General features: G+C 40.0%; 3 protein-coding genes and 1 long non-coding RNA gene across 5 annotated transcripts; 2 read left to right on the top strand and 2 right to left on the bottom strand.

The window, feature by feature from the left end:
- The first annotated feature begins 6,631 nt into the window (after positions 1–6,631).
- fkbp3 (FKBP prolyl isomerase 3) lies at positions 6,632–10,337 on the top strand. The gene is made up of 7 exons (XM_022212582.2): positions 6,632–6,775; positions 7,233–7,334; positions 7,676–7,777; positions 8,718–8,853; positions 8,969–9,036; positions 9,143–9,240; positions 9,959–10,337. Exons 1-7 carry the CDS (start codon positions 6,671–6,673, stop codon positions 10,011–10,013), a joined length of 666 nt encoding a protein of 221 aa, XP_022068274.1. The 5' UTR covers positions 6,632–6,670; the 3' UTR covers positions 10,014–10,337.
- A 111-nt stretch (positions 10,338–10,448) lies between these two features.
- On the bottom strand, positions 10,449–13,493 carry faua (FAU ubiquitin like and ribosomal protein S30 fusion a). Its single transcript, XM_022212585.2, has 5 exons — positions 13,403–13,493; positions 11,925–12,006; positions 11,629–11,773; positions 10,835–10,890; positions 10,449–10,661 (listed from the first exon to the last, which is right to left on the bottom strand). The coding sequence occupies exons 2-5, from the start codon at positions 12,000–12,002 to the stop codon at positions 10,536–10,538; spliced, it is 405 nt and encodes a 134-aa protein (XP_022068277.1). The 5' UTR covers positions 12,003–12,006; positions 13,403–13,493; the 3' UTR covers positions 10,449–10,535.
- Positions 13,494–15,007: 1,514 nt separating this feature from the next.
- prpf39 (PRP39 pre-mRNA processing factor 39 homolog (yeast)) lies at positions 15,008–24,602 on the bottom strand. 2 transcript variants are annotated; one of them, XM_022212579.2, is made up of 15 exons: positions 24,445–24,602; positions 22,465–22,872; positions 22,076–22,269; positions 21,822–21,947; positions 21,507–21,625; positions 21,170–21,337; positions 20,870–21,050; positions 20,323–20,430; positions 18,986–19,150; positions 18,417–18,543; positions 18,012–18,280; positions 16,741–16,925; positions 16,023–16,106; positions 15,709–15,832; positions 15,008–15,611 (listed from the first exon to the last, which is right to left on the bottom strand). In XM_022212579.2, exons 1-15 carry the CDS (start codon positions 24,455–24,457, stop codon positions 15,522–15,524), a joined length of 2,361 nt encoding a protein of 786 aa, XP_022068271.1. In that variant the 5' UTR covers positions 24,458–24,602; the 3' UTR covers positions 15,008–15,521. The 2 variants fall into 2 exon arrangements, with proteins under 2 accessions (XP_022068271.1, XP_022068272.1); XM_022212580.2 differs by having other exon boundaries at positions 15,709–15,823.
- On the top strand, positions 22,890–26,080 carry LOC127537696 (uncharacterized). The gene is made up of 2 exons (XR_007947493.1): positions 22,890–24,155; positions 25,477–26,080. It is a non-coding gene; the product is annotated as an uncharacterized LOC127537696 (long non-coding RNA).

The following is a 26,080-nucleotide window of genomic DNA, read 5'->3' as shown; positions in this document are numbered from 1 at the left end:
GAGAGCTTTGCAGCAGAGTACAGTAGCTAATCACAGATCAAGCTGTTTGATGATTTTTGTTGATGTGCATAGCGCTATTCATTAGTTTAATGCTATTTGCTGGTCCTTGCACTCTTTAAAGATGAATTACAAAAGTCTGTATAACTGTAAATCTCCTTGCATGGCCTCTGCTCAAAACAATCGTGTGTTTTTGGTGTGGTTTGTATTTGTATAGTCCACACAGTCATGAATCTACAGACATCTGCAGAGGGATTTGCTCGGACCCTTGCAAGCTTGGATGGATGACAAAATGTACGTAAAGTGTACAACTGCAGACCCATGCGGATATGCAGACATTAAAGTATAAACTGGCCTTTTAAGAAGAACTTTCCTGCTGGTACCATTACTGTTTGCTCCAGAATCTGCTTCCATGTTGCAGCCGTGGAAGGTGTCGACTCCCCAACCAATTTTGATGTCTATCCAGTGATATCTGGACAATAAGAAAGCTCAAGTAGACTAAAGCTGTGCTGCTAGAGGCCTCCAGGTGCAGCAACACTTCAGATTTATGCCATTCTGCTCAATGCTTTATGCCATTTTGCATGATGGTTGGACTAACCATGCAGTTCACTTAGCATGAGTTCCCAATGACAATTAAATGAAGACTTATCTATCATTTACATTTCAACTAAGGGCGCAGTGCATGCCTTCTCTTAACTGTAAAACCAGGCTTCAGTCTACTTCTGACTGCAAATTAAAGGGGAAAGTAATTTCTCAGTTTTATTTCTTTACTCTGAAGATGGTTTGCTAAGTTATTGCATTATTGATAATATCAATTACTGCCCATCTGACCTCCCTGACTTCTATCTCTCTGCAGAAGTCCAACAAATTAATGAAGCCACATGCAGAATGACTCCATTTCCTTTTTGCACATGTTAAAACAAAACCTCCACACACACAAGAAACACCATCCATCCAGACATCATTGACTCTGCTGCAATGTTTAGCCCCCGCTGTGCCCCTTCTCATTTATTCACGCCTTATGTTTATTCCTCCACAGAGGAAAAGGTACGTTTTCAGTGCTGTTCAGTCAAGATTACACAAAAACTACCAGAATATCATGAAACTTGGTGAAGAGGTGGAGCCAGACTGAAGCAAGAATCCATTAAAATCCAGATCAATTGATTTAAAATTGCAAGCTGGGGTTTCAGCTTTGGTGGAGGATAGCGTTCTGTCCAAGTTATTGTTGCGCTCCTCTTTGGGATAAATCACGGCCGTTTTCCCTCCTGTCAGGACTGCTTGTAAAACCTCAAACAGTGAAAGTACCAACCTTTGGAAATGTGCAACCAAACGGACTTCAACCACATCTACAGTGGGAACATAGTGACCCCTAGAGGCTCCCAGCTGATACTGCAACCAACTGATATCTAGATAGATAGATAGATAGATAGATAGATAGATAGATAGATAGATAGATAGATAGATAGATAGATAGATAGATAGATAGATAGATAGATAGATAGATAGATAAAGTCAGGCAGCATACTTGGTCAGTCCATATTTTTCACTTCTTTCATCTTTATAAAGACAGTTTATAAACCCCTGTGTAATTTTGTACTTCTTGTCTGCCAGTATTTTTGGTATATTCACAGACATTCATGGTGCATCTATAAATGCCATCTCCCCAGCTCCATATCATCATACTCCCACCTACGCGCTTCACTGTCAGGACGATGCATTCAATGTGGTAGTCCTGGTCAGATTCACAAATTTATCTTGGTGAAATCTGGGTTCTTTACGTGCTCTGTAGCAAAGTTTCATCTGGCAGTTTTGTGTCACACAGCAAGCAAGGCTTTGTTTTTGGGCACCATGCACAGAAGCTGAAGTTATGAACTGTCCTTTACACTGTCTAAGGGTTACAGACGCTCTTGATTTCCATGTCTTCATGCATCTGAAGACACAAATAAATGGATGGACAGATAGATTTTCAGTTGATCGTTCACTTGTATTTTTTCTTTACTTTATCTATATGAATTGTACCTTACTTAATTTATTTTCCTTGCTATGTATTTTATTTATCTGAGAGTTCGCCAGAGGATGCTAAAATGAAGCCTCCTCAACATCCTGAGTCTGAAAGTACCTGTTTTCAAACTGAGTGTAACCGAGGACAGAGTGTTGCAAATATTACTTGAGGATTATATTGTTTGTTGTCTCCGTGCTGAGAGGCACATCTTAGAGAATGTGTATCACTTGTTTGTCTAACCTGTAGACGTGAAGAGCTCTCAGGAGCTGCATCAAATTAGATTCTTCCCTTGCCTGATATGTGAGCTCATTTAAGCTGCTCGGCTTTGCATTCTCGAGAAATACTTCATCGCCAAGCGATTCAGCGGCCAGACATGAACCCAAATCGCCTTTTTCTTTTCTCCTGAAACTTCCTGTAGCTTATCCACTCTGAGGACATCACTCCAAAATGCAAATATGCACAGAAGGCTGGAGGTACATAAATGAAAGTATATTATATGTGCAAAATGTCCCCACGCAGGAAACATCACAATATCAATGTTATTTTTTTGCGTGTGTGAAATCATTCTGATGCCATCTCACCTCCGCAGTTCGTACTGTTGTAACTATTTTTTCCCTCTTGGGCAACAAAAGGAGTAGAAATGAGACCTGGGAGATTTCCTCTAAAGAGATAATTATCCCCCTCCTCTTCCTTGTGAGCTTCTCGCCCAGTGTCACTCTTGTTGCCTAGTAACTAACCAGGGTAAAAACTCTGCATGACCCTGTTCTCCAGCGAGGTACAGTGGCGGCAAATCATCATCATCTCACAGTCGTTCAAGGTTATTGATAAAAAAAGAAAGAAAGCAAGCAAGCAAGGACAGTTATGGGACGTATTTACTCCGGCCTTTTAAAGGCGGCTCGCTCAGCGTTGCAGACTTCTAGTCTAACAGCAGGGTGCAAACAGAAAGACGGGATGATGCAACAAAGATGAGATCGAAAACTGACACAACACCCAAGAGTCTTGCAATAACTTTACATAATCTGGCTGGTATACTGTAGGCAGAGGGATTGTGTATCCAGACTATTTAAGGCAACTTTAACAAAACAAGCATTTTTAACTTGTTTTGTTACAACAAACTTAATTACAGCAGCTGAATCCACCTTCAGCACTGTAAATGGATATTAAAGATTTTGTCTCGTTTATTTGCGGCATGCAGCAGAATTATGTCCATCCCTGTGCAATATCACTTAAATGTGAAATGATTCAGCATTTCACACCATAAGCTTACATGTTTCCTTAACATCTAAATTCAACAGTAAAATAAAGTAACAGTTTTGATGTACTATATTCAAGATACAGGCCTCATAGTAGGAACTCAGTGCAGCAAAAATCAGTTCATGTTACATTACTGAAATTTAAATCTTTTTTTTTCACTACCTCATGCGTCTGCCTTTACTTTTGATGCACATTTTTCTGCAAAGATATTGTTGCATTCTTCTGAGACTATTTTTTCTTTGCTGGAGGGTTTGTGTTGCTCTGTTTTTCACTACAAAATACCCCAAAGATGTTTTAATGAATTCAAGTCGAGCAACATGCTTGGTCAGGTTGAAGTTTTCACTTTTTTTCTTCTTTAGAAACTTTTGTGCGATGTTGTGCTTTGGATGTTTATCACGCTGGAATATTCCTCTTTTTCAAGTTTCTGTAGACTGGGAGTCATAATGTTAGACAATAGCTTGGTATATCCACCAACAGTCATTTTTTGCCCTCATGTAGCACCGTATCATCACAGTCCCATCTCTGTGCATCGCTGTCAGAACTATGCATTCACTGTGACAGTCTTATAATTTACAGTATCATTTAGCAGACGCTTTTATCCAAAGATTTATAACTAAGGACCTTGCCTAAAGGTCCTCACTGGACAATGCTCTCTGACTGAACCACTGATCTCTCATACTAAATTCGAGGGTGTTCGTCACTGAGCTATCACACTAAACATCCTGGATCCCATCCAAGCCAAACAAATGTATCTTGGTCTCATTTGACAGAAGAATGTCCTCCCAACATTCACTGATCAACATTAATTCATGCACATTTCCTGTGCAGAATCCTTAGATGTTGTTTTTAACAGTCCTTCACACTACGAAAGTGTTACTTATTTAAACCGACAATTCAGAAAAGGTTGGTTACCTTGCTGACATGTTTCGACAGGGTCTGCTGTCTTCTTCAGAGCGTCATCTGACGTTTGCTGACGTGTCCTTTTTATCACGTGGTCGGTTTGACAGATCTGTTAGAATCTGTCAAACCGACCACGCCTCCCGCCGTCCGGTGGTCTCTGGAGGATGGTGTCCCAGGTATGCGAGAGGACACCTGGGACCTCGTGGGCTGCACCATTAACTTACATCCTCTCGCATACCTGGGACACCATCCTCCAGAGACCACCAGAAAAAAAAAACTGGGCCTGAATTTTTAATGAAGTTTTTCTAAAGTATTTGTTTGTTTATAAAAGAAAATCCTTTACCTGTCACTGTAAAAATAATACAATTATTAAGAAGTGATACAAGTTTGAATCATTCAGCATTTGTGTGATATTGTACGGGGTTGTGCGCACTTCTGCTACGTACTGTAAAACATGTGTGTGTGAAATGTTGGTTCGGTCCTGTCAAGTCAGTTCGAGATTTTTTAAAAATTAGTCATTCAAATGCTCAGGCTGATCTCTAAGGTCTGATCTTTTCTTTCGTTTTCAGACTCAGTAATTTATTCATCATCTTCATCGTCTGCAGACTTGATAACTGTAACACAGTTTCGTCTGGTATCAGTAAAATAAACATTCACAGGTTTCAGTTAATTCAATTGCTCGACTTTGAACTTGATCCAGTAGAAGTGATCACATTACTTCAATTCTTGCTGTACTTCACTGGATAGCAGTTAGTTTGTAGTAGTTACCCTGATGGATTCCTGCGTATAGAACTGAGCATTGATTGTCTTCTATGCTAGAAGATCCTGGCATCTTTCTGCATGGAGTTAGCATGTTCTTTTTGTGCATGTGTGGGTTTTCTCCAGGTTCTCCAACTTCCTCCCATAGTCCAAAAACATGCCGAGTACAACTGATAATTCAAAATTGCCCCTAGGTGTGAATGTGAGTGTGCTTATTTGTCTCTATGTGGATCCCTGCGATAGACTGGTGACCTGTCCTAAGTCAGCTAGGATAATGCAACATAAGTGGAAATAATGCTCCAGAAACACTGAGGAGGAATATGCAGAATAATTCAGCTCCACAAGATGGTGCTAATACACCTGCAGGGTAGCAAAGTGAGTGTGGACTGAAAATAAGATGTGGTGCAGCTGTTCCTCTATAGACAAATAAAAGAAAAATGTGCTTTGCATAACTGATCTGCGTACAGTATAGATGGCTGTTAAAGGCACTGAGCTGTCTGGAGGAGAATCAAATGAGGGATTTAGTTTGTTGTGGGCAGAGCTGGAAATAGAAGTATATTTGCTTTGTTGCATATCCTGGCACACACAGAGAATAACAGGAAGTGCAGTATTTAATGGGGTACTGAAATAACAAAAATTTTCATGCAACAGTGATCTATAAATAAATGTAAAGATAGATTTGTACTTTCAGCAGAAGAAAAAAAGGAAGCCCAGCATGCTTCCTTTTATTTGTTCTACTGACCAGCTTTGAAAAGCAAAAAGCATATTTACTCATGCACAGTAGTTAAGTATAACTTATTTTACTTAGATATTTACATTTTGTTACTTTCTGCTTTCATACCACCACAATTCTGAGAGAAATATTATATTTTCTACACAACTGCATTTATCTAACAGCTTTTTAAAATCATATTTTAATAAATGATCCAAAATTTCCACAAAAATCAAAGATAAGAGAAAAACTGACAGTTCACACATCTTGTTTTTCATCTTGATTTATCTGCTTTCTCCATATATAAAACTGGGTATAAAGTAGTGTAATCTAGTTCCACCTGCTGCAGCAGTCTGTTGATGACACACTGATGCTTCACTATTAACGATCGAATTATATATCAGTCAGATTTTTACTGCAATATTTTTACTAAATCATCAAAAATCATGTGCAAAGTTAAAAACAACGTTTTGCCAAATAATATACATAGATTGTTTAGGGATCGAGAAAGGGGTATCAATTAAGAGGAAAATGCAACTTCAAAATTAACAAAATTTATGGTGAAATGTTCAACTTTCAAAAATCAGATCAAATTTACTTGAGTAGGATTTTTCTTGCAGGAATGTAAACTGTAGAGGACTTTCTTCATTTTGTTGTTACAGTACTTTTGAATACTTACATTTGTCCACTGGGTGGCAAGACTCACATCTCGGATAGTTCTATTCACTGTTCCTTAAATTTACGCACTAAGGCTCACTTGAACCGATTTGTGTTCTATAATTTGCCGATATCTTATAATTTTTGTTTTGTTGTTTAATTCAGCATTCATTGTGTCCCGTGTAGAATTGCATTTTAATGTGTGTATTTCGCCTATTTTTTTAAATAATATTTATTGTTTGCTTGGTTGTTGTTTTATAGCTAGAAATAAAAACAATTTCAAATAATCTGAGAGCTAAAAAAATTAAGTCAGAGGTTTCGTATTCAAACATCCGCCTTTGCAGTTTTTACATCCGCTGAGGTCAAAGTTCACCAGTTCGCCTCTCAAAATGGCGGCTGAACCAACACGGGAGTGGAGCGACGAGCAGCTCAAAAGTGATGATTTGCCCAAAAAGGATCTCATAAAGTTCATCCAGGACAATGCAGCTCACTCGGTACGGTTATCGCCACAGTCTCCCCCTGGTTTCAGCTCGAATATTTCTATTTTACGGTGTGAATTGTCATTCAGAGCTGCAGCATGCTGCATGGTTAGCTAAAGGAGCCACATTAGGAGGATGTTTTGTTTGTAGCAAAGCAGAATGTACAACAGTACATGGGAAAACCTCTACAACACAGGTTTAAGCCACAGAGCCTCATTAGTTCATCTGGTTTTGAGTAGAAACAGCTCTAATTACTGATAGATAGATAGATTTTTTTTTAAATTGTAAAACATCAACATTAGTTTCTTGCAGATGTTAAAGGACCCCAGTCTCCTCAGGAAGTATGGATGACTCTGTCCTTTCCTGTAGATGCTGTCCGTGTAATGATTTCTCTCTGATTTGAGCCTGAGGTGATGGGTAAGCAAGCTAAAGTCTGCTAGCTTTCTCCTCTTTTCTGCATTTTCTCCCGTAGTTCCTGAATGAACACAAGCTGCTGGGAAACATAAAAAATGTCGCCAAAACGGCAAAGAAAGAGCAGCTCGTCATCGCCTATAATCAGCTGTTTCAGAGCAAAGTAAGTGATCATAAAGAGACTTAATGCTTATCCTGGTGACACTGAATGATCAAACAGCAGGGATGTAAACCTGTCTGACCTTTAATGTAGATGTGCATTTTGTAAAAGGGATCTTAAAAGTTTGCTTTTCTGTCGTGAATTAGTACAGTCTGTCTGGAGTGATGTGTAGATTTAAGCAAAAATCAATTAGAGCTGCACAATATTGGAGAGAACTGGCAGTATGATCGTTTTTGTGCAGTATATATTGCAGTTACATCAGATGTCTTGATTAAGTTCATTTAGTAAGAATTAATTATTCTGAACAAAAAGGCATGTTGTTTGTCTGTGTTTGTGTGTTGCAGAGATTTAAAGGCACAGATCCTGTTGAAGAAGTGACCGAGGAGGTGAAAGCTGTGAAATTAGAAGAAAAGCCCAAAGAAGTGAAGACAGAAGTTGTGGATGAGGTACTAGAACGTTAAACATGCATGTTTTTGTTCTACTTTATCACTTCTATGGACACATTCTATAAACCGCTTTTTCATCGCCAGTGGTGGAGTCACAATGAGCATCCTTTACTAAAGTAGAGGCAGTAAAAGTCAGTCATGTGTTGAAAATGTTGCTTAACAGTATACATGATCATGAAAATATGTCAACTTTTTAAAGTAGAAAGTGTCTCCTGTGACTTTTATAGTATCATCCATTATACCTGTTATTTTGAGTGATGCACAAATTTAAACACACATGCACCATTTTGTGTTTGCAAAAGTCGTAATTTGTAAAGTAACTGAAGCTGCCAGATAAATATCGTTAAGTGAAAAGCAAACGGTTTCCCTCTGAGAGTAATAGTAGTGGACTAGAGGTAGAAAGTGTCAAGAAAATACTCAAATATGTCAAATGTACAATACCTGAGTACACTATATTGCCAAAAGTATTCGCTCACCTGCATTGACTCGCATATGAATGTAAGTGACATCCCATTCCTAATCCATAGGGTTCAATATGTTGGCACTATGCGCCTCAGCATCCACTGACTCCATCAGTTTACGTGGCCGACCAGTTCATGGCTGAGTTGCTGTCGTTCCCACACACTTCCACTTTCTTATAATACAGCTGACAGTTGACTGTGGAATATTTGGGAGCGAGGAAATGTCACGACTGGATTTGCTGCACAGGTGGCATCCTATCACAGTTCCACACTGGAATTCACTGAGCTCCTGAGAGCGACCCAACCTTTCACAAATGTTTGTAAAGCAGTCTGCATGCCAGGTTGATTTTATACATCTGTGGCCATGGAAGTGATTGGAACACCTGATTCTGATTATTTGGATGGGTGAGCGCATACGTTTGGCGATATAGTGTATGGGGACTTAGTTACATCTCACTACAGTTCACTGCTCGTCTCAGGGTCCTCCTAAATTCACCAAATCAGTGTTGAAGAAAGGCGACAAGACAAACTTCCCAAAGAAAGGCGACACTGTGAGCTGCTGGTACACCGGAACCCTGGAGGATGGAACCGTGTTTGACACCAATATTCCCACAGGTATCACGTCTTTAGCGCCATGCACTGAAACAAGTGGTTTCTAAGGTGTGGCAAGCTCATTATTTGACTATTTGGAATGAACATTACAAATATCATCATTCCTTTCTCTCTACAGCAGCAAGGAAGAAAAAGCAGGCCAAACCGCTGAGCTTCAAAGTCGGCATGGGCAGAGTCATCAGAGGAGTGAGTCATTTAAATGTGTTTTTTTTTTTTTTTTTGCTGTTTGCATCCAAACATTTGTCATTTGTTGCACATTGTGACGCTTCTTTGCATCATGTCGTTATCACAGTGGGATGAAGGTCTTCTAACGATGAGCAAAGGTGAAACAGCTCGACTGGAGATTGAACCAGAGTGGGCCTACGGAAAGAAGGGTCTCCCCGACTCCAAGTATCCTTTTCTCTGGTACTTTGTGCTTCACATGCATGATTTGTAAATATATACAGTGGTGGGGAAAAAAATCTGACACCCCATATGTATATTGCTTTAAGAATCATTCTTAGCTGCACTCCTCAAGTGCAGTTTCTTCTACTACTATCACAGCCATAATACCAAATAAATTCTAAAGAAAAAAGTAATTAAAAAGTTAAAATAGATTGGGTCCATAAAAATAAGACATTTTGGGTATTGGGTCATTTTGGTAGAATTTAGTTTGATTTTTTTCTTGTAAACAAAAAATATTGTTTGTATTTGTGTCTCTAATTCAGCCACACCTTTTGAAACAAATATTTTTCCACAAATATTTGAGATTGCATCAAATTTTAAGGGTGTCTGAAACCGTTTTTCCACCACTGTATATTCTAAGCAGTTCAAAGGTTTTGATTAATTGAACAATTTTGATAATTGGTTTGGGTAAACTCTTAAAGAAACTGTCTAAATTCTAATTCTAGCTCCTTATATGTAAATATTTCCAGTCTTATTCCAACTTTTAACATTTTAGAGCATTATTGTGACATTTTTCATTATTTTCTGATATATTTTATAGCAAACAAATGATAAATTAATTGAAAATGTGTTTAGTTGTAGCCGTCAGTCCACTTCCTTTTTCCTGTGCTGTAATTTTTATATCACGCAAGCTGAGATTCTTCCTTAACACCACCTCCTTCAGAATTCCACCCAACGCGAAGCTGATTTTTGAGGTAGAGCTGGTGGCTGTGGATTAAATAACTTCCCAGCATGCACTACATTTCAAGAATGCACTCACTTTTAAAGGCCTTGCTGCAAAGATCGAAGCGGCTCTTGTTTGGAGCCGTTTCCGGGGCGTTCCGTTTCTGTTCTATCACATTTAAACAGGTTGGAGTAACAAGTAATTTCCAGTCATTACCGCATTTTCAATTCTGGCCAAAAAGGAATGGCTTGTCAATAATGTACATATGAGAGACCACGAAACGTGATCCGCTTTTTGTTCTGTTCTTCTGCATGTATGCTGTAAATGACGAATAAACCCGTTTGAGTCTCTCAGTTCCGACAAAGGAATTCCAACCTGACTTCCTGGTTTTTGTTTTATATTTAACTCTACCAACTCCATCCGTGTGTGTGTGAATGAATCCATGACGAGCAGCTGCAGGTTTGATAAACATCCACACGTCACTCATGTAGACCAAGCCAAACTTCTTTTATTCTGTACAGGATAACATTTAACCTGGTAAAAGCTGATGTGCTGCTGCTGTGACTCCTTTAAAAACTTAGGAGTTGGCGTTGGGTCCCTTCTTCTTTCCGAAGGTGGGAACAACGTTCACGAAGCGCCTGTTGTACTGAATGCGACGCTTGGCACGGCCGGTCTTCTTCTTCTTTTTCTCCTGCTTGTCAACCTGAAGAAAATGACCAACAGAGCATTTTAACTTCTGAGAAAACACTCAATTTTCATTTAGTTTTACTACTTACACAGGCCAATTACTAAATGATAAATACATGCATTCCTGGAGTAAGTAAATGTAGAGGAGTTTGTTTTATACTGGACTGTCAGAAGAGGTAGAACTCTTACTTTGGGAGTCTGTCCTCTCACTTTTCCGGCACGAGCCAGAGAGCCGTGGACTTTACCTGGTGGAAGGAAAACAGACATTTAGGACATCAGAGCACTTCTTGGAAGCCAACTGCATGTACCCAGATAAAATAAATGAGTTGAGACAAAAAAACACTGGCTTGAAATTTTTCAAGGTAAAGTCACCAAATAATATTTTAGCTGTTAGTAGGGATAGTAATAGGTAGTCGACTGATTATTTGATTCAACGTTCGACAACGTTGGTTCTGTAATGCTTCTTTTTAAGCTGTTTCCTGATTAAATATCGTGAATTCAAAAAGCAACCAGTTCTATCTGGAGTAAATGACTGACCTGGTAATGGTCCTGCTACAATATTATCTCACTGGTTATGCATCACAAGAAAAATACAGCAACACAGAAAGACAACTGCCAAGTTACTTTTTAACTCTTTGATGCTCAGGGTGGGTCAGGAGGTTCCCATTTTCCATTGGCTTTTGGTCACTTTTGACCCATGTTTTGCAACAAAGGGTTACAAAAAAACATTTGTAAGAATCCATTTCTGTGTTGAAGTTTATTCTAGTTTATTCTTCTTGAGGTTATTCTAAATTTGTACATTTAGGGTTTTTTTTTTAACTGCAAATGCTTCTGTTCCAAATATCTGTCATCAGTTTCTTTTACTACTATTGACAGGTATCACTGTTGACCCAAAAGTAAATGCCTTTTCAATGAGCTTGCAGAAGAGTTAACATTTCTTTCTTGCAAATGTATGCAAAACCGTGCTGCGTCCGTGCACTGACCTCCCAGCAGCCTGCCAGCTACCTCAAGGGTGCTGTGCTCCGAGACGCCACAAGATGCCAGAGAGGCCTCATCTTCCAGTGGGCATCCAGCAAACACCAGCAACGCATCCTGGAACTGGATACCTTCCAGATCCTGTAGAGCAGCCTAAAGACACCAACGACAACACATTTCTTAATCCTTTGCACATTATATGTATATACTGTATGACATTAGAAGGTCACACAACAGTGTTTTATGAAGATATCTACAGTAAGTTCAAAGGTCAGACATTTTCTCAAACTTGTAAACACTTTACCTTGATCTGGCCGACGGTTTCATCTCCGGTCACCTCAAGGGTGTGAGTGTTCTGACCACGCACGAAGAGCTGCATCATGATGCTGCAGGAAGACACACACAGACTTAGGTTTGAGGCTAACTTGCAACATTTTAAATGAATTCATTTAAGTTCGGTCAGTTTCCTTCAAGGTGCTGGTATCGTTTTCCTGGACACCATTGACAGATTTCACTTGAAATATTATTACTTAACGTGAACATAACATGTAATATTTTATTAAATTTTATCCATTCCTTAACACAGGGAAATAGGTATTTGTTGTTTCAATGCGCAGTATCTCTACAGAAGCATGGATGTCATTAAACAACCAAGTACACACTATACTAGAAATTAACTGTCACGCCAGCAACCAGCCTGTTCTTGTCTTTTATCATCTGCGTCATTTGAATAGAGCTGAATTACAAAATGGAACTTTATCATCACAAGTCAAAGGAGTGTCACTGTCTGATCACTGTCCTTTAAAACATCACCTGACCAGGGTGTGGATCAATCCTGTGATTGAGAAACAGCTCAGGTACTTTGTGTACAATTGTCTCAATTAAACCTTATCTATCACAACACTAGAAATTTAGATTTGATTTATCAAAGAAAACCATCCCAATGATGTTGTTTACATTTTTGCTGAATATGCAAATATGAAAAAAGCTGAGAATTTAAAGTAAGGGTGAACTAATACAACCACCTAATGTATCGTCAAACTTCACAGGGTCTTTAAAATGTCCGTCTTATTTTCAACTGTCACCTGAATTTTGTGTGTTTCTCAACATAAAAGACATTTACCCCAAAATTACGCAAAAAAAAAAATCACAAATTAGGGCATTAAAATGTAATCATTAAACGTTAGGAGCTCTGAATTTCCTCTGGGAGGACGCCCAGACCCTCCACTTAATTTCTTTCACAAATACTTAAAATATCTGCTCATGCTGGTAACTGATCGCTCTTTAACAGTTTGTTCACCTGTTTATTTGCTAAGAGAAACTAAAATGTCTGACGTGAAAATCTGTTGTGGAAATCCGTTTGTGAAGTTGAAAATATTTAAATACGCGACCAAACCCGCCACTTTATATATATATATATATCTTGGATTATTAAACTTATGTATTATATTAATAATAACTCACAAGTACTGTAAACTGTAGACTATTAATAATAACTCGCAAGTAGTGTAAACTGTAGACTACTGGTGCTACTTCAGCAAAGAGCCGGGAGATGCCCGGACGTGTCTCTCTCGCACTGTAGCAAACGCTAATGCTAGCTTAGCTAGCCACATGGGCCACACGTTTCGTAAAGTCGCTTAAAAACATACGAAATATGCCTTCATTGTTCAATATAAACTCTCCCGTGTGATTATTGATAATATATATGATTGATTCGCGAACCAAAGCGTGTCAGGAGAGTACATTCATTGTGTTTTTTCAGTGAAAACGCACAGCTCTTACCTCGTTTGATGCTAGTCGTTCAACGCTAAGCATGAAAAGGACTGTATGAGGGCCTGCACTGCGCATGTCCGGATATACGCAAGGCTCGTCGCAATAAGGCCATGCCCACTGTACCTTGACCGTGACGCAGATTGGGAATTCTTTTTTAATTTTGTTTTAATTAACATACATATTTTGTAAAACAACATAAATTTCAGATCTTTGAAAAGTTGTAAGAAATTCTACAATTTGGCTACCGATACAGATGCTGCACTGCGATAAAGGAAGCAACAGTTACATAACTATATGCGAGCAATAGTTCGAGCAGACCTTTATATTTAATAACCCCTGTGCAATATCAACTAAATGTCTTGAAATGTAAACCTGTATCACCTCTCAACTTTTACATTATTTCTATATCAATAAGATGAGTTTTCCTTTACTTAACATTCAAAAACTCTACTAAGGTTATGTTAAGAATCCAGACGAAGTGAACACAGCTGTGATCAATGACACACAAACTGAAATTAAATTGATACTACATCTTTTTCAATTTGCCTACCTGCTTCAGCATGGTGATAAAAGGAACTGTGAATAACAGAACCTTTTTGGTTTTGGACCTACAGCTGTACCATGGCCAGAGGAACTAAACACATCTGATGGGAAAGGACACAGAAAGATTAATAACCAAATAAAAATCAGTGAAAATTCACTTGCAGCAGATATCAGCGAGCATATATTGTATATATTTCTGTATATATAAACTACATACGGTAAGATTTTTCACATTAACAGGCAAATAAATTACACATTCCTGCAGTCTTACGCTTGTAAAATATATTCATAATGGCATTGATTTCCAGTGCCTGCTTTCTCTTTTTACAAAACTTACCATTTATTTGACAGTGAACACTTGCTTTTTAAAAATCTTTTGTACTTTAAATATCTCCCAGTCAGCATTTACTAAAACCAAAACATCAAGTCAAATTACTTTTATCAGTAGAAAACACCTTGATAACATCGAATATGATAGAACCAGCTATAGTATGCATATTTGGAGTGTTTGTTTTTTAAAATGACTCCACAGAGCACAACTTTGACAATGTAGTTCTAAATAAGAGAGCAGCTGCTTCAGATTTGCCTCAGAGGTTATCAATGAACATCACTTTCTGTGAAGCTCAAACAGTTTGAAGTAGCTTCAACCGTGAAGGTAGGTGTGCAAGAACAACAGATTTGCTTACTCGTTGGCACAAAACTCCACTTAAAAAAAACAAAAAAAACAAGAACAAACATGCATGAATATTGGGAAAATATTCTTTGGTCAAATGAGACCATGATACTATTGTGAGGCTCAGATGGAGTAGAGAACGTTTGGTGTAAACTTGCTCTCCACAGTGAATAATCCTGACAGTGAAGCACAGACGTGGCAATTTAATCATGTAGGACTGCCTGGGTGCAAAAGGTGTTGGGGTGATATACAAGTAAATGCAAGTGGATCCCAGTCTGCAGAAAAGGAATATTCCAGGATAACCATCCAAAGCATAACAAGAAAAATAGAGCAAGTTTCAAAAGCTATGACCTGGACAAATATGTCAGTTATGAGAAGGATGAAATCAAGGCAGACACTTCAGGATATCAATCTCTTTATTATGAAATCAAGTCAAAATAATAAAAAAAACAAACAAAGGAACTCTTCATTGTTCTTCATGGAAATGTGACCATGAAATATTAAAAATCTTTTGTGTTTGGGAAAGAGAAACACGACTCAGAGGTACTTCAACAAAAGCCTCCTTTTACAAGTTTAAGCCTTTAACACAAAGGAAGAGACCAAACTAAGTCATCCAATCTAAAAATTAAAACTCCTTTGTCACACAGAGGGGGAAAGTAAATCTGCCTTCACAAATAACATGCATTTAAGAACCCAAAAAAGAAGCCAGTGCTTGAGATGATGAAGGTAGCAGAGCTGCAACATGTAATTTAAATGATTAGCAAACCAGAAAGAATTGGGGGTGAAGGAGGAGGAGGAGGGGATCAGCCTTTGTGATTTTGAAATCTCCTTGACACCCTGTGAACAGGTTCCAAGATGTAAGAAGGTCAGACAGGATGCCAAGTCTCCATCTTCATAGCAGGATTGTGTCCATCATGTAGGAGGAGGCGGGTAGTACTGGTTATACTGGCCATACTGGCCATACTGGCCCCAGGAGTTTTGTCCCCAGCCACCATATTGTTGCTAAAAAGGAGGAAAAGAAGAAAATCACTGGAATGTCTACCAGGCTTAAAGTACACAAATGATATTAAATGAATGTGTAGTTTGATGTGAAACCTACCTGGTACCAGTTGTAGTTGTATGCAGAGTTGTTTGCCGTCATGTCCATCGTCGTGTTTGCTGCAGCCACGGTACCGTCGTCCACACGCTGCCTCTTGGCGTCAGGTTCCTGAGAACTGGAGACACTGGTTCAAGTCAGTAAAATCCCATTTAAGATTGTCAAAAGTTACATTAGTGTCTCGTACTTTTTAGATATTTAGCTCATATTACATGGATTACAACTCACTATGATGTAAAGAATAACTGTAGGCCCGTTTGAGCCGCTAGAAATCTTAGAATTGATTAGAAAATTCTATGAAAATGTTGGTCTGCTACCTGTCATATCCGTTCTCTGCTTTTCTCTTTGCTGGTTCACTCTCTTTCTGTAGTTTCTGTTGTTCCTCGTATGCAGCAACAAGCCTGAAAGATGTCAAGCAAAAAAAATTACACATAAACACTAGGGATAAGTAGTGAAACATGATTAACTTATTTAAGACCAGAGGATCAAAAGCTCTAATGCTGTGTGCTGCTGTCAGTAGGGGAGAAGTGAACAAAATAGATGTTTTACACATTATCTCACCAACTCTGATGCATTTTTGCTATTCCCAATCCAAGGGTTAGTGCAAGGGATGGAGCCATCTTTGTTATATGCTGCATTACAGCGATGAAGAGACAACTAAACATGCAAAACTGTTGCTACACTTCACTTAAATCAATGCTGATCAGAGTATTTTGCACGTCAGAGCAGAACCACAAGCTGATAAAAAGCCAGCGTTAATTCATCACATACAGGCAGAGATATGCACAGTTTGACTGCTGAGCTTGTAGTTCATCTCTCCTTGCTCATGATAAGTTCAGTTAGGTAGCAGGTGTTAGTGTGAATTCTGTTCTGAAAATAGAAAGAACTGATAAGAGCACACTTTAAGTACCAAATTCAAAAGCAATAGTAAGAGTGATGGTAGCGCTGAAGTCTTAATGTTGTCCATACCTATAAAACATAATAAAGCAACATTAAAAGTATCCATTAGTCTTCGCAGCTAAAAAAGAAACTCACACGTTGATGTCGCTGCCGAAGTCTTCCAGGAACTCGACTTTGCGCTGGGAGAAGAGGAGACGGGACTCAATGGGCATCGGGCTGTTCAGGGCTCGGTCGAAACAAGCCAAGATCTCCGTCTCATTCTGCGTCACATCTCCGCTGTATTCCAGCTCCAGCAGGTTCAGATACAGTTTAGGACTCGTCTGTGAAGCAACAAAAATATTGAATATATCACAACTAGTTCAAAACAGTTCAGCAAAGTGATAGCTCACTTTTACTTGCTTACTGGAGTTGCATGATGTACAGACACTGAAGAGGCATCATGATACCCTACAACAAAAGCAATATTTTTCCACATTTAATGAATATTAACATTGAAAGACGATGTTTTAACAGAAGCCGTGTTTCCTGAGTTTCTTCCATGTGACAGCAGTGCTCTGGTCCACTTTCTGTAGATATGTCAACTGCATATTTCTTCTTTCAAAAGCATACTGCAGCTTTTGTGGTGAGAAAACAGCAGGCGTGGTTTTCAAGTTATCAACTGTCCATGGACCAAAATGTGGCATTATTTCACTTACAGCCGACAGGGAGAGTCCACAGACGCCACAAAGCATGTCTAAAAAAGACGCTTCAGCCAGACCACAATTCAAACACAAATCAGTAATCAAATGAGTATGATTCATTGTATGACAAGTCTCACCATCAGACACTGACAAGACGACCTAGGGAAAAGACAACTGTTTAATTTGCCTTTTTCATTCCAGCACACTTACCGATGTGGGAAGCATCTCAACAGTGTTCACACAGGGAACATATGTTAATGCTAGTCCCTAAAAATAAAGCATGTATAGTTTGCAGATCAATACTCCACTGAATTCCTGCAGAAAGAGTGAAAGTGAGATTAAAATGTGCACTAAAGCTGACCTTACCTGTGCAAGGATTTACCCATTTATACAAACAGTGTAACACGTTCGGGGTGGATGGATGTCAATGTGTTCTGTTGACGTTCTGGTTGGATATAAAAATGTATTCACACATTTTTTTAGGGATCATCCACCAAATATTTAATTTTTTTTAATTGTTTAAAAAAATGTAAGTTCTACATTTAGTCATGCATTATTCCATTAATTTTCCAAATGTTTTAGGTATTTGCTGTGGTATCCTTTCAGTATTGGTGTATTAGGAAGACATTGCATTGAAATTACTACTAATTAATGAAAAAGACAGTTTGTCATCTTTAAAAAAAAAAACAAAACAAAACATGTCAGCGGTGATGAAGCAGCTCTCACCTGGTCTTTCTCAATAGCTTCCAGAAGCACCTTCCTGGCCTTGCTCAGACTCCTCTGCACCTTCATCAGCTGCCTGGCCAGCTTCACAGCATAGAACGACGTCTCTGTCTCATTCTTCGCCGACTCCATCGCCTCCCTCAACAGCGCCTCAGCTTCCTCCAGGTTACCATGGCGACGCTCCAGACTGACCCTTCGAAGCCGCACCATAGCCAACCCAGGGACCGTTGCTTCCAAGGACTTCAGGATGCTGCGAGCCTCCTCGACGTTCCCTGTGCCAAAAAAAAAACAACCAAAAAACACAAAATACTGTTAGCCTGGTCAGACTCCAATGAAATCACACACAATTTTCTTTCAATTTTGCTTTGTAGTGTTCAGTCTGGATGCTGGTTTAACTGTGGCCCTCACCTTGCTGCTCCTCAAAAGCTGCCCACAACAGGTGGATGGCCGGCTTCTTGGGCAGGTGGATGGAACAAGCCTTCTTGTAGACATGTCTCACACCATCAGTGCTGTAGCCCTCTAGATATTTTGCATACTTCAGAGTGAAAAAGAGAAAGCGAGTTGGAAGAGATGCAGGAGAGGACAGAGACAAAGAACAGAGGAGAAAGAGAAAGGCAAAAGAGACAACACATTTTAAACCTAAATTTTCAGTTGACAGAAACAGTGAATTTCTTCATTGACAAGATCGTTTTTAGAAATTTTCTGTGTAAACCCATCAGCACCTTCATGGAACCAATTAGATAAGTTTCTGTAAGGTAGTGGGAGACGAAGAAGATGCAACGTAGTAGTTGGCAAATGCTGCAGTCAAATCTTGTGTGGCAAGCTGGCCATCCCCTAATACAACAGATACAGTCACATATCAACGTTACACGCAAAGAGAGTGCAGGACGATTTACTGTGTCGATGTGATATCATCGTTGATGGGGGGAAGTGCAGGGAGGTAGCAGGAGTGAGAGAGAGGATGAAGGTGGCGTTACCTTGATCCAAAATTCCTCGTAGAGTGCACAGGCGATGAGGCAACGCTCAAAGAGAACAACCACGCGCTCCGGAGTTCCGTTTTCAATTTCGAAGTCCAGGTACTCCTTCCAGTTGTTGAGCTGTGGCTTCTCCAAGGCTTTCACATGGAAGTATGGTCTCTTAATCTAAAAAATAAAAACAGGAGTGAATTAGTTTCACGATAAGGTAAAGACTAGGACTGAAACAATTCCCTGAGCTATTCCAGCGATTGAATTCCTCGAGGCAAAATTCTGTGAGTTGAGGCCTCAATTAATCCACTAGATCCTAGGTCACTAACTGATGGACCACGGTCCGAGTCCGAACCCAGACTTCATCCTATACGGACCCAGACCTATAATCAATAAACTATAAGTGGACTTCAAATATGACATGATGCTTCTATTTTAACCGGCACACTTTTCTAGTGTTTACGGCATTGGTTGAGCAGATCAGTGGGCTAAACTATGAAGCCAGTTCAACATAGCCAGATTTTCTTTGTGCAAGTCTGCTCAACATAAACTAAAGCTTCAGTCAGAGTTAACAGGTATGAAGGTGGTTATCAGCTTTCTTTGTTACTTAGACTTTTTGCTTCAAATTCATCCACACGAACAGGAGCACTTAACGCATCATTTGACTCATTTTCCACACAAAATGAACCGATCGTGTGCAGCTGCTTCAGTCAACAGACTGTTTTAATGAAGAGCAATGAGAAACATAAAAATTTATGACAATAAAAAGCGCTGCGACTGGAAATTATATACGACAGAAATGCTGGTAGAAAACTGTTAAATGTGCGTAATGTATTTATTTTATCGATCAATGCAGTTGATTATTTCTAACCGACAGTTGCACAATAAAATGATAAAATACACTTTCTTTGCATAGCACTTTTCAAAGTACCCCGACACTTTACTTCGTTACATATAAAATCAGCAAATATTAAAACAGAGAAGCATCATAAAACAAGTCATAAAACCATCATAAAAATAACACTATGAAATTTCATGTATTCGGACATCATATTGTATTGACTCATAACGAAGGAGATCACTTTAATTTGTGGTCAAATCAAAGTTAAACTAATGTTACTGACTGATTATTCTCTGTAATAAATACTAATAAATTAATCAGTTTTCTGCCTGTGTTTCACCAGGATGGTTACTTCTGTTGTCACTTCCACTTTGGATGCTGAAACGTACACGCCAAGCACAGAATCCGATTAATCAATAGAATACTTGATTACTAAAATAATCAATAGCTGCAGCCCTAGTGAAGACGGAACACATTTTGAACAATGTGGAGGAAACACAACACCTACCCCTTCCTCAAAGGCCCATCGCTTGCTGACTTCATGCTCGTTGTGGTTGAACACTTCTTGCCGAACCTCGATCACCTTGTGGCGCATGTTCTCGATCTCGGTCACCCTCTACATAAAAACACAAAGAGAAAGAAGCTCAGTAACCCTCATTCATGCTTCTTCATATCACATTCTCCACTTGATGTGAAAACTGCTTAGTCCTGCAGCCGAAGATTTACATCACCATGAGCTTGCCCAGAGACAAGAAGCGTGTAGAGGGGAGGGGAAGGTATGTATGCACCCTGCATATCAGCCTCTGGGTGCAGGTGCTGGGTTCAGGGGGCCCCGCTTGATCCTTTTAGTTTTAGGGCGATTCCCTGACTGGATGCCAACTTGAATCCCCCCTGGCATTCAATGGCTTGGCTGCTGACATAAAGACACCTCTTCAAACCTGAGCAAAGTTTGCTTTCCATTTCATCATGGACAACAGGCAAACTCCTGCTAAAACCCTGCAAGCAGTAATTCTGTAGATTTGTTTCCCCTGCAAGGTTGGCAACTGGATGAATACCTTAGCTGGATCTGGAAGATCTTCTGTCCCAGGCGGTAGCTCCTCCTGAGGCACATTCGATTCTCCATCATCACCGACCATCGCTGATAGGCTGGATTTAGAGAGCTCGAGCCTCAGCTGAACAAACTCCTCCTCCGACAAGAAGTGTTTGGGGTTGTTGGTCTGAACGTGATCTTTGAACCTGCACAGACAAAACAGAAATGTTGCCCTCCAAGTACAAAGTGCATAGGCGAGGCGATAATAAATCTGCACATTCAGAGATAAAATAAACCAAAACCTAATACTGTTTTCTCTTCCTACCTTTGGAAGTGCTGGGAATATAGCTGGGTAGGGATGCCCAAGATGCGGTCGTAGATGGCCGTGACGTTGGCCAGTTTCTGCTGCTCCGTCTCCCAGTTTATAAATGCCTCCCATAGACGGTCAGAGCGGAAGTCTGTGCCTGCTGCAAGCACTGCATGATCATAGGAACTAATGGGAATAAAACAAAAGAAAATATTCAGTGATTTCTTTTCTCATTATCCTATGAGCTTACAAATAAAATTGCATTACAGGAACAATCAGACTCAATACATTAGACAGAAAAAGCAGAATGTGTGCTATGCAGGAATGCTATGAAGTAAAAAGTTTTTCTGCTTACGCTCGAATGCGTCCTTCAGTTTCTGGGTCATTAGGATCGGAGTTCTCTTTGATGAAGGTCAGGTAGTGCAGCCACAGGTCCACACTGAGAGGGATGGCCTGCAAGCCTCTTCTGTACACCTTGGAAAAGAGAAAGCAGATCTGTCAATACTGGAAGTTATCCACAGATATGTTCTCAAGTCAGCATACAATTATAACAACACAAGACGAAGGAGACAATTCAAGAACATTCTAGCTGGTGACCAGTCACGGTGAAGCTTGTACATTAAAAGACAACAAAGCAAAAAGCATGTGGCTAAATGACAGTAATATTTACCTCTTCTGCAACCTGTATATTGTCGTTCTTTTTCTCAATATCTGCATACTTCTTCCAGTAGCCGTAGCAGTAGGGATAACGTAGGAAGAACAGATCGAATGCTTTTCTCACAGCTGGGATAGCATTCTGTAAGGAGGAGAAGATAACAATTTTAACTTTCCTTTTATAGTTGTAAGAGCACGCAAGCCTCAACTGTTCAATTTTAGAAGTAAACAAATACGACATATCTAAATAATCTGTGCGTATTCTCTCACCTCTTGCTCCACATACTGCAGCAGGTAGACCCAGCCGTTGAAGTCTTCTGGGTTGTCTTCACATCCTTTAAAGAGTTTGTCAAATTCTGAGGGCAATTCTGGCTCTGCAGGAACAGTCGATTCTTGTGTTGTTTCTTTGGATGGTTCTTCGAGCTCCATGCCATCCTCAGTGACCTGTGCTGCCTCAGCCCCTTCTGCAGACAAGAACAGGCAATCATTAAGTGACTAAATGGAGAATTACCTAAATTACCAATATGCAGTTAAAGCTAGACTCGTTTGTGACATTTTCAAGAAATATGTAATTTCCTTTAAAAAGCAGCTACAAAATCTTATGGATCACTCTTAAAATGGACACATAAAAACAACAAAACACCAAGCACTTCAGCTACCTTGACTGCCATCTGGTACAGCAGCCTCTGGCTCCACATTCATCTGAGACTCTGCTGCTGGTTCTGCCTCTTCTGCTGGCTGTGGTGGTGGTGGCGGCGGAGGAGGAGGTGGCGGCTGCTCCTCTTGGAAGAGCTGGGCACTGGCAAGCTGAAACTGCTCCACAGCCTTCTCCACAGATCCCAGCTCTGTGGAGTTCATTTGCTGCTCTTGTCCTGGAGCATCCTGAGATGCATCTGAGTCCTCAGGCAAGATGTTGGAGAGTGGCTCTGGAGCAACCTGGTCCAGGGACCAGTCGGCTGTTTGGCCTAAAACAGGTAGGTCAGGAAGAAAGGCATCCCCGTTGCTTTCCATGGCAGGGGACTCAGTGTCCAGCATTCCAGTTATGGCGTCCTCTGAGAGTTGTAGGCCTGTTGAAGAACAAGACTGATTAGAAATACAGGCACAAAGATACATCACTCAACAGAAAACAGCTCACTTTAAAGTCAGTCACTTTACAAGCAAAAAGCTTTTGGTTTCAGCTTCTCAAATGTGAGGATTTTTTAAAATGTTTATTACCTACAACAGTTGACTGAATATCATTGAGTCTAGGATTTGTGATTAAAACAAGCTAATAAAAGACATTACAGTGGGTAAAAAAGTGGGAGGTAAGAGCAAAAGGTAAAAACATTCACATTCTCTATTAGAGGTATAACTTTGCCAGCTTCAATTTTAATTACATAATTGCATAAAAATTTTAATTTCACCTAAGCGACACACTTCCTGCAGCCTGCTCCATGGGTTGATGGACTAAGCTAAAGGCTAACATGATTAAATTCAAAATACTGCTGTTATATTCAAAATAAATCATTTTCCTGGAGAACCTAAATAAAGACAAGTCGTTAAAATGATCAAAAATAATCGAAATCGACTAATGTGACACATTGGTGAGCTATATCACTCAATTCAGTTACAAGATATAGCGCTTGACATCTCTACAAATCCAGTAGGATTACATTAAGAGAACATGGTGGAGGAATTAGGAGTTTTAGATAAACTAAATGAGCACAAATTAAAATACAAGCGTCCTAGAAGCTTTTCAAGGTCACGCTGAGCCAAAAGTAGTACATGGTCTCACTTGATGATTTTATAAGCGACTACCCAGAACCTGAAAGTGCACATTGCTAAGTTAAAGAACTTTCTAGAACTTGTTGGACGACATTTTACTTCCCAGGAAGAAGTCAAGCAACTACTAAGTAAACACTTAATTCTGCCGCAACATAGTGCATGTTTGCAACTGCACATATTTTCAAATGTTCACTTCCTTTAACCCAGAAAAAGAATATAACGGTAGAAGCACCAGTTGCTGCAACAAGACACTTCCTTGTTCTAACACTGAAACAAGAGCCAGATTAAGCTTAAGTCCTGACTGAGCTGCTAAAAATAATGGAACCGCCTGATCGCTTACGCATGGCTCATTAACTTAGACGGCAACGTTAGCAAAAAAAATAGCCCAAAGTTCCATTAAAATCGATTAGCCACAGGCTTGTTTGCTGTTCGGAGCCATGTTGCAACCGGGTGGTTGTTTGCGTAGTCAAAGTTCACCAAGAAGTTGGGCCTTGACTCCTGTCTGCTCCACACCGCACTCAAGTTAGCAGAGGCTCGTGTTAGCTTTAACATAAGCGCTAACGCTCACTTCTGAGCATTTAGACCGGTAACTACAATTTCCAGTTTATCTGCTCTACAAAAGGTGATATCAAGGTTTAATCAACAGTGATTTATTACTATATTTTCGTGTACAATTGAACCAGACCTACAACACGCCGTGCATTTGCCTCGGGCTCCAGCTAATAGTCGGCACCAGTGGCTCCTCCACGTTAGCTAGCCGGCTAACGCTTTCAGTTCCACCGCTAGCCTAGCTAACGTTAGCCGGCCGCTAAATTGCCTCGATTCCAGCCTGAATACGCGCATTTCACGAATATAAAGAAGTTTGAGGATCTTACCAGTGTCTTCCATGTAATTTCGGTCAACCTCGCGAACTTATGTGCACCTTTGGAAGTGACTTTATCTAAAGTGCGGCTGCCAGGCGCGCGTCGCCCACCATTCTTATCAACTTGGAGCAGGAACAGAGGCAGCGTCTGCGCATGCTCAGTAAAATGACCCGCCTGCGTGCTCAAAGAGCTTTCATACATGTTAACATATTTTTAGTAGCGTTTATACAGAAGCGACTCGAGATTACAGGATTATAAAGACAACTCAAGGAAGAGAAACTAGACAATAAGACCGTCTGAATCATTTGGCTTATACTATAGCACACAGTCATGTTAAATTAGCTGGGACTGTTCTCTAGTGTTTGTGATCAAGTCACCTTTAATTACAAAACACTTTTTAGATCAAGGTCCTTTTCAATGGAGAAAAAAGAATAAAGTTAAAAACTATAAGTATTAAGGTGATGACCCTACAAAAATATGAGTTATGCGAGTGTATCTGACTAATTTATCTAAAATATTAAGACTCTACCCTATATCTACTTTCTCTCTCTACTTATACTTCTTGATCTTTTCATGCTAATCCTACCTGATGTTTCTGTCAGTTGTCACATCTGTCACAACTGCAGGTTGGCAAGTCATTTTCAGGAGGCCTTCACATCAAATCTATAACCAAGCATGGCGGTGGCAGTATTATGCTCTGTTTTACTTATCAGGCGCCTCTCCTGTGGAACCTGCTCCCAGTTTGGGTTCGGGAGGCAGACACCCTCTCTATTTTTAAGACCAGGCTTAAAACGTTCCTTTTTGACAAATCTTATAGTTGGGGCTGACTGGGTGACCCACAGGGGTTCGGCTTGTGTCTTCATTGCACAGCTGACTCCCTCTTGGTCGTCCCTTCGTTCTGCCTCTAGTCATGCTGCTATAGGACTAGGCTGCTGGGGGACTTCTCTTGACACACTGAGCCCTTCTCTATCTACCTTTACATTTAATATGTATACCGTTATTGCATTACATTCACTCTGTTTCCCCCTGTGTTATTTCTCCGAGTGTCCCTGGTCCCAGAGCTGGATGCTTCAGATCTGCAGTCGATGTTCCACCAGCTGGTCCAGTCTCCATCATGTCCACTGTGGGATGCTGCTGCTGACCTTCCTCCAGCCCTCTGCTTCCAACTCCCCTTTTCCACCAGTCAACTCTGCATTGCCTTCACTATACTGTTATGCTAACTTACATACTGTTTGAATTTTACTGCTAGTTATATATGGAGTATGTTTAATGTCAGAGCCGTACATCATAAGAGTAAACTATGAGTCAGTTTTCAATGTTAGCTTATACTTTGCTTGTGTCACATATCCTGTCATACATGTATCCAAATGTGTGTTGTGTTTTCCTTGCTTTCCCACCCCTCCCACTTCTCCCATCCCTCCCCCTTGCCTCCTCTGTCCTTCTCAACCCGCCCGGCCAGCAGGCAGATGGGTCCCCCCTATATAGAGCCGGGTTCTGCTCGAGGTTTCTTCCCTGTTAAAAGGGTGTTTTTCCTTGCCACTGTCGCCTTTGGGCTTGCTCTGGGGGTCAGGCATATGGGTTCTGTAAAGCGTCTTGAGACGATTTGACTGTAATTGACGCTATATAAATAAAATTGAATTGAATTGAA

The sequence above is a fragment of the Acanthochromis polyacanthus genome, chromosome 16 (assembly GCF_021347895.1).
Source record: "Acanthochromis polyacanthus isolate Apoly-LR-REF ecotype Palm Island chromosome 16, KAUST_Apoly_ChrSc, whole genome shotgun sequence".
NCBI lineage: Eukaryota > Metazoa > Chordata > Actinopteri > Pomacentridae > Acanthochromis > Acanthochromis polyacanthus.
The sequence above is the reverse complement of the archived record's forward strand: the minus strand, read 5'-3'. Positions and strand labels throughout refer to the sequence as shown.

Coding starts and splice junctions, on each gene's coding strand:
- fkbp3 (XM_022212582.2), top strand. CDS start 6,671: ATGGCGGCTGAACCAACACGGGAGTGGAGCGACGAGCAGCTCAAAAGT. Junction 9,037..9,142: donor TGGGCAGAGTCATCAGAGGA/GTGAGTCATTTA, acceptor TCGTTATCACAG/TGGGATGAAGGTCTTCTAAC. Junction 9,241..9,958: donor AAGGGTCTCCCCGACTCCAA/GTATCCTTTTCT, acceptor CACCTCCTTCAG/AATTCCACCCAACGCGAAGC.
- faua (XM_022212585.2), bottom strand. CDS start 12,002: ATGATGCAGCTCTTCGTGCGTGGTCAGAACACTCACACCCTTGAGGTG. Junction 11,774..11,924: donor AAACCGTCGGCCAGATCAAG/GTAAAGTGTTTA, acceptor TGGTGTCTTTAG/GCTGCTCTACAGGATCTGGA. Junction 10,662..10,834: donor TGAGAGGACAGACTCCCAAA/GTAAGAGTTCTA, acceptor CATTTTCTTCAG/GTTGACAAGCAGGAGAAAAA.
- prpf39 (XM_022212579.2), bottom strand. Junction 21,948..22,075: donor TGCAGTATGTGGAGCAAGAG/GTGAGAGAATAC, acceptor TCCTCCTTACAG/AATGCTATCCCAGCTGTGAG. Junction 18,281..18,416: donor AGCTTTTGAGGAGCAGCAAG/GTGAGGGCCACA, acceptor TTTTTGGCACAG/GGAACGTCGAGGAGGCTCGC.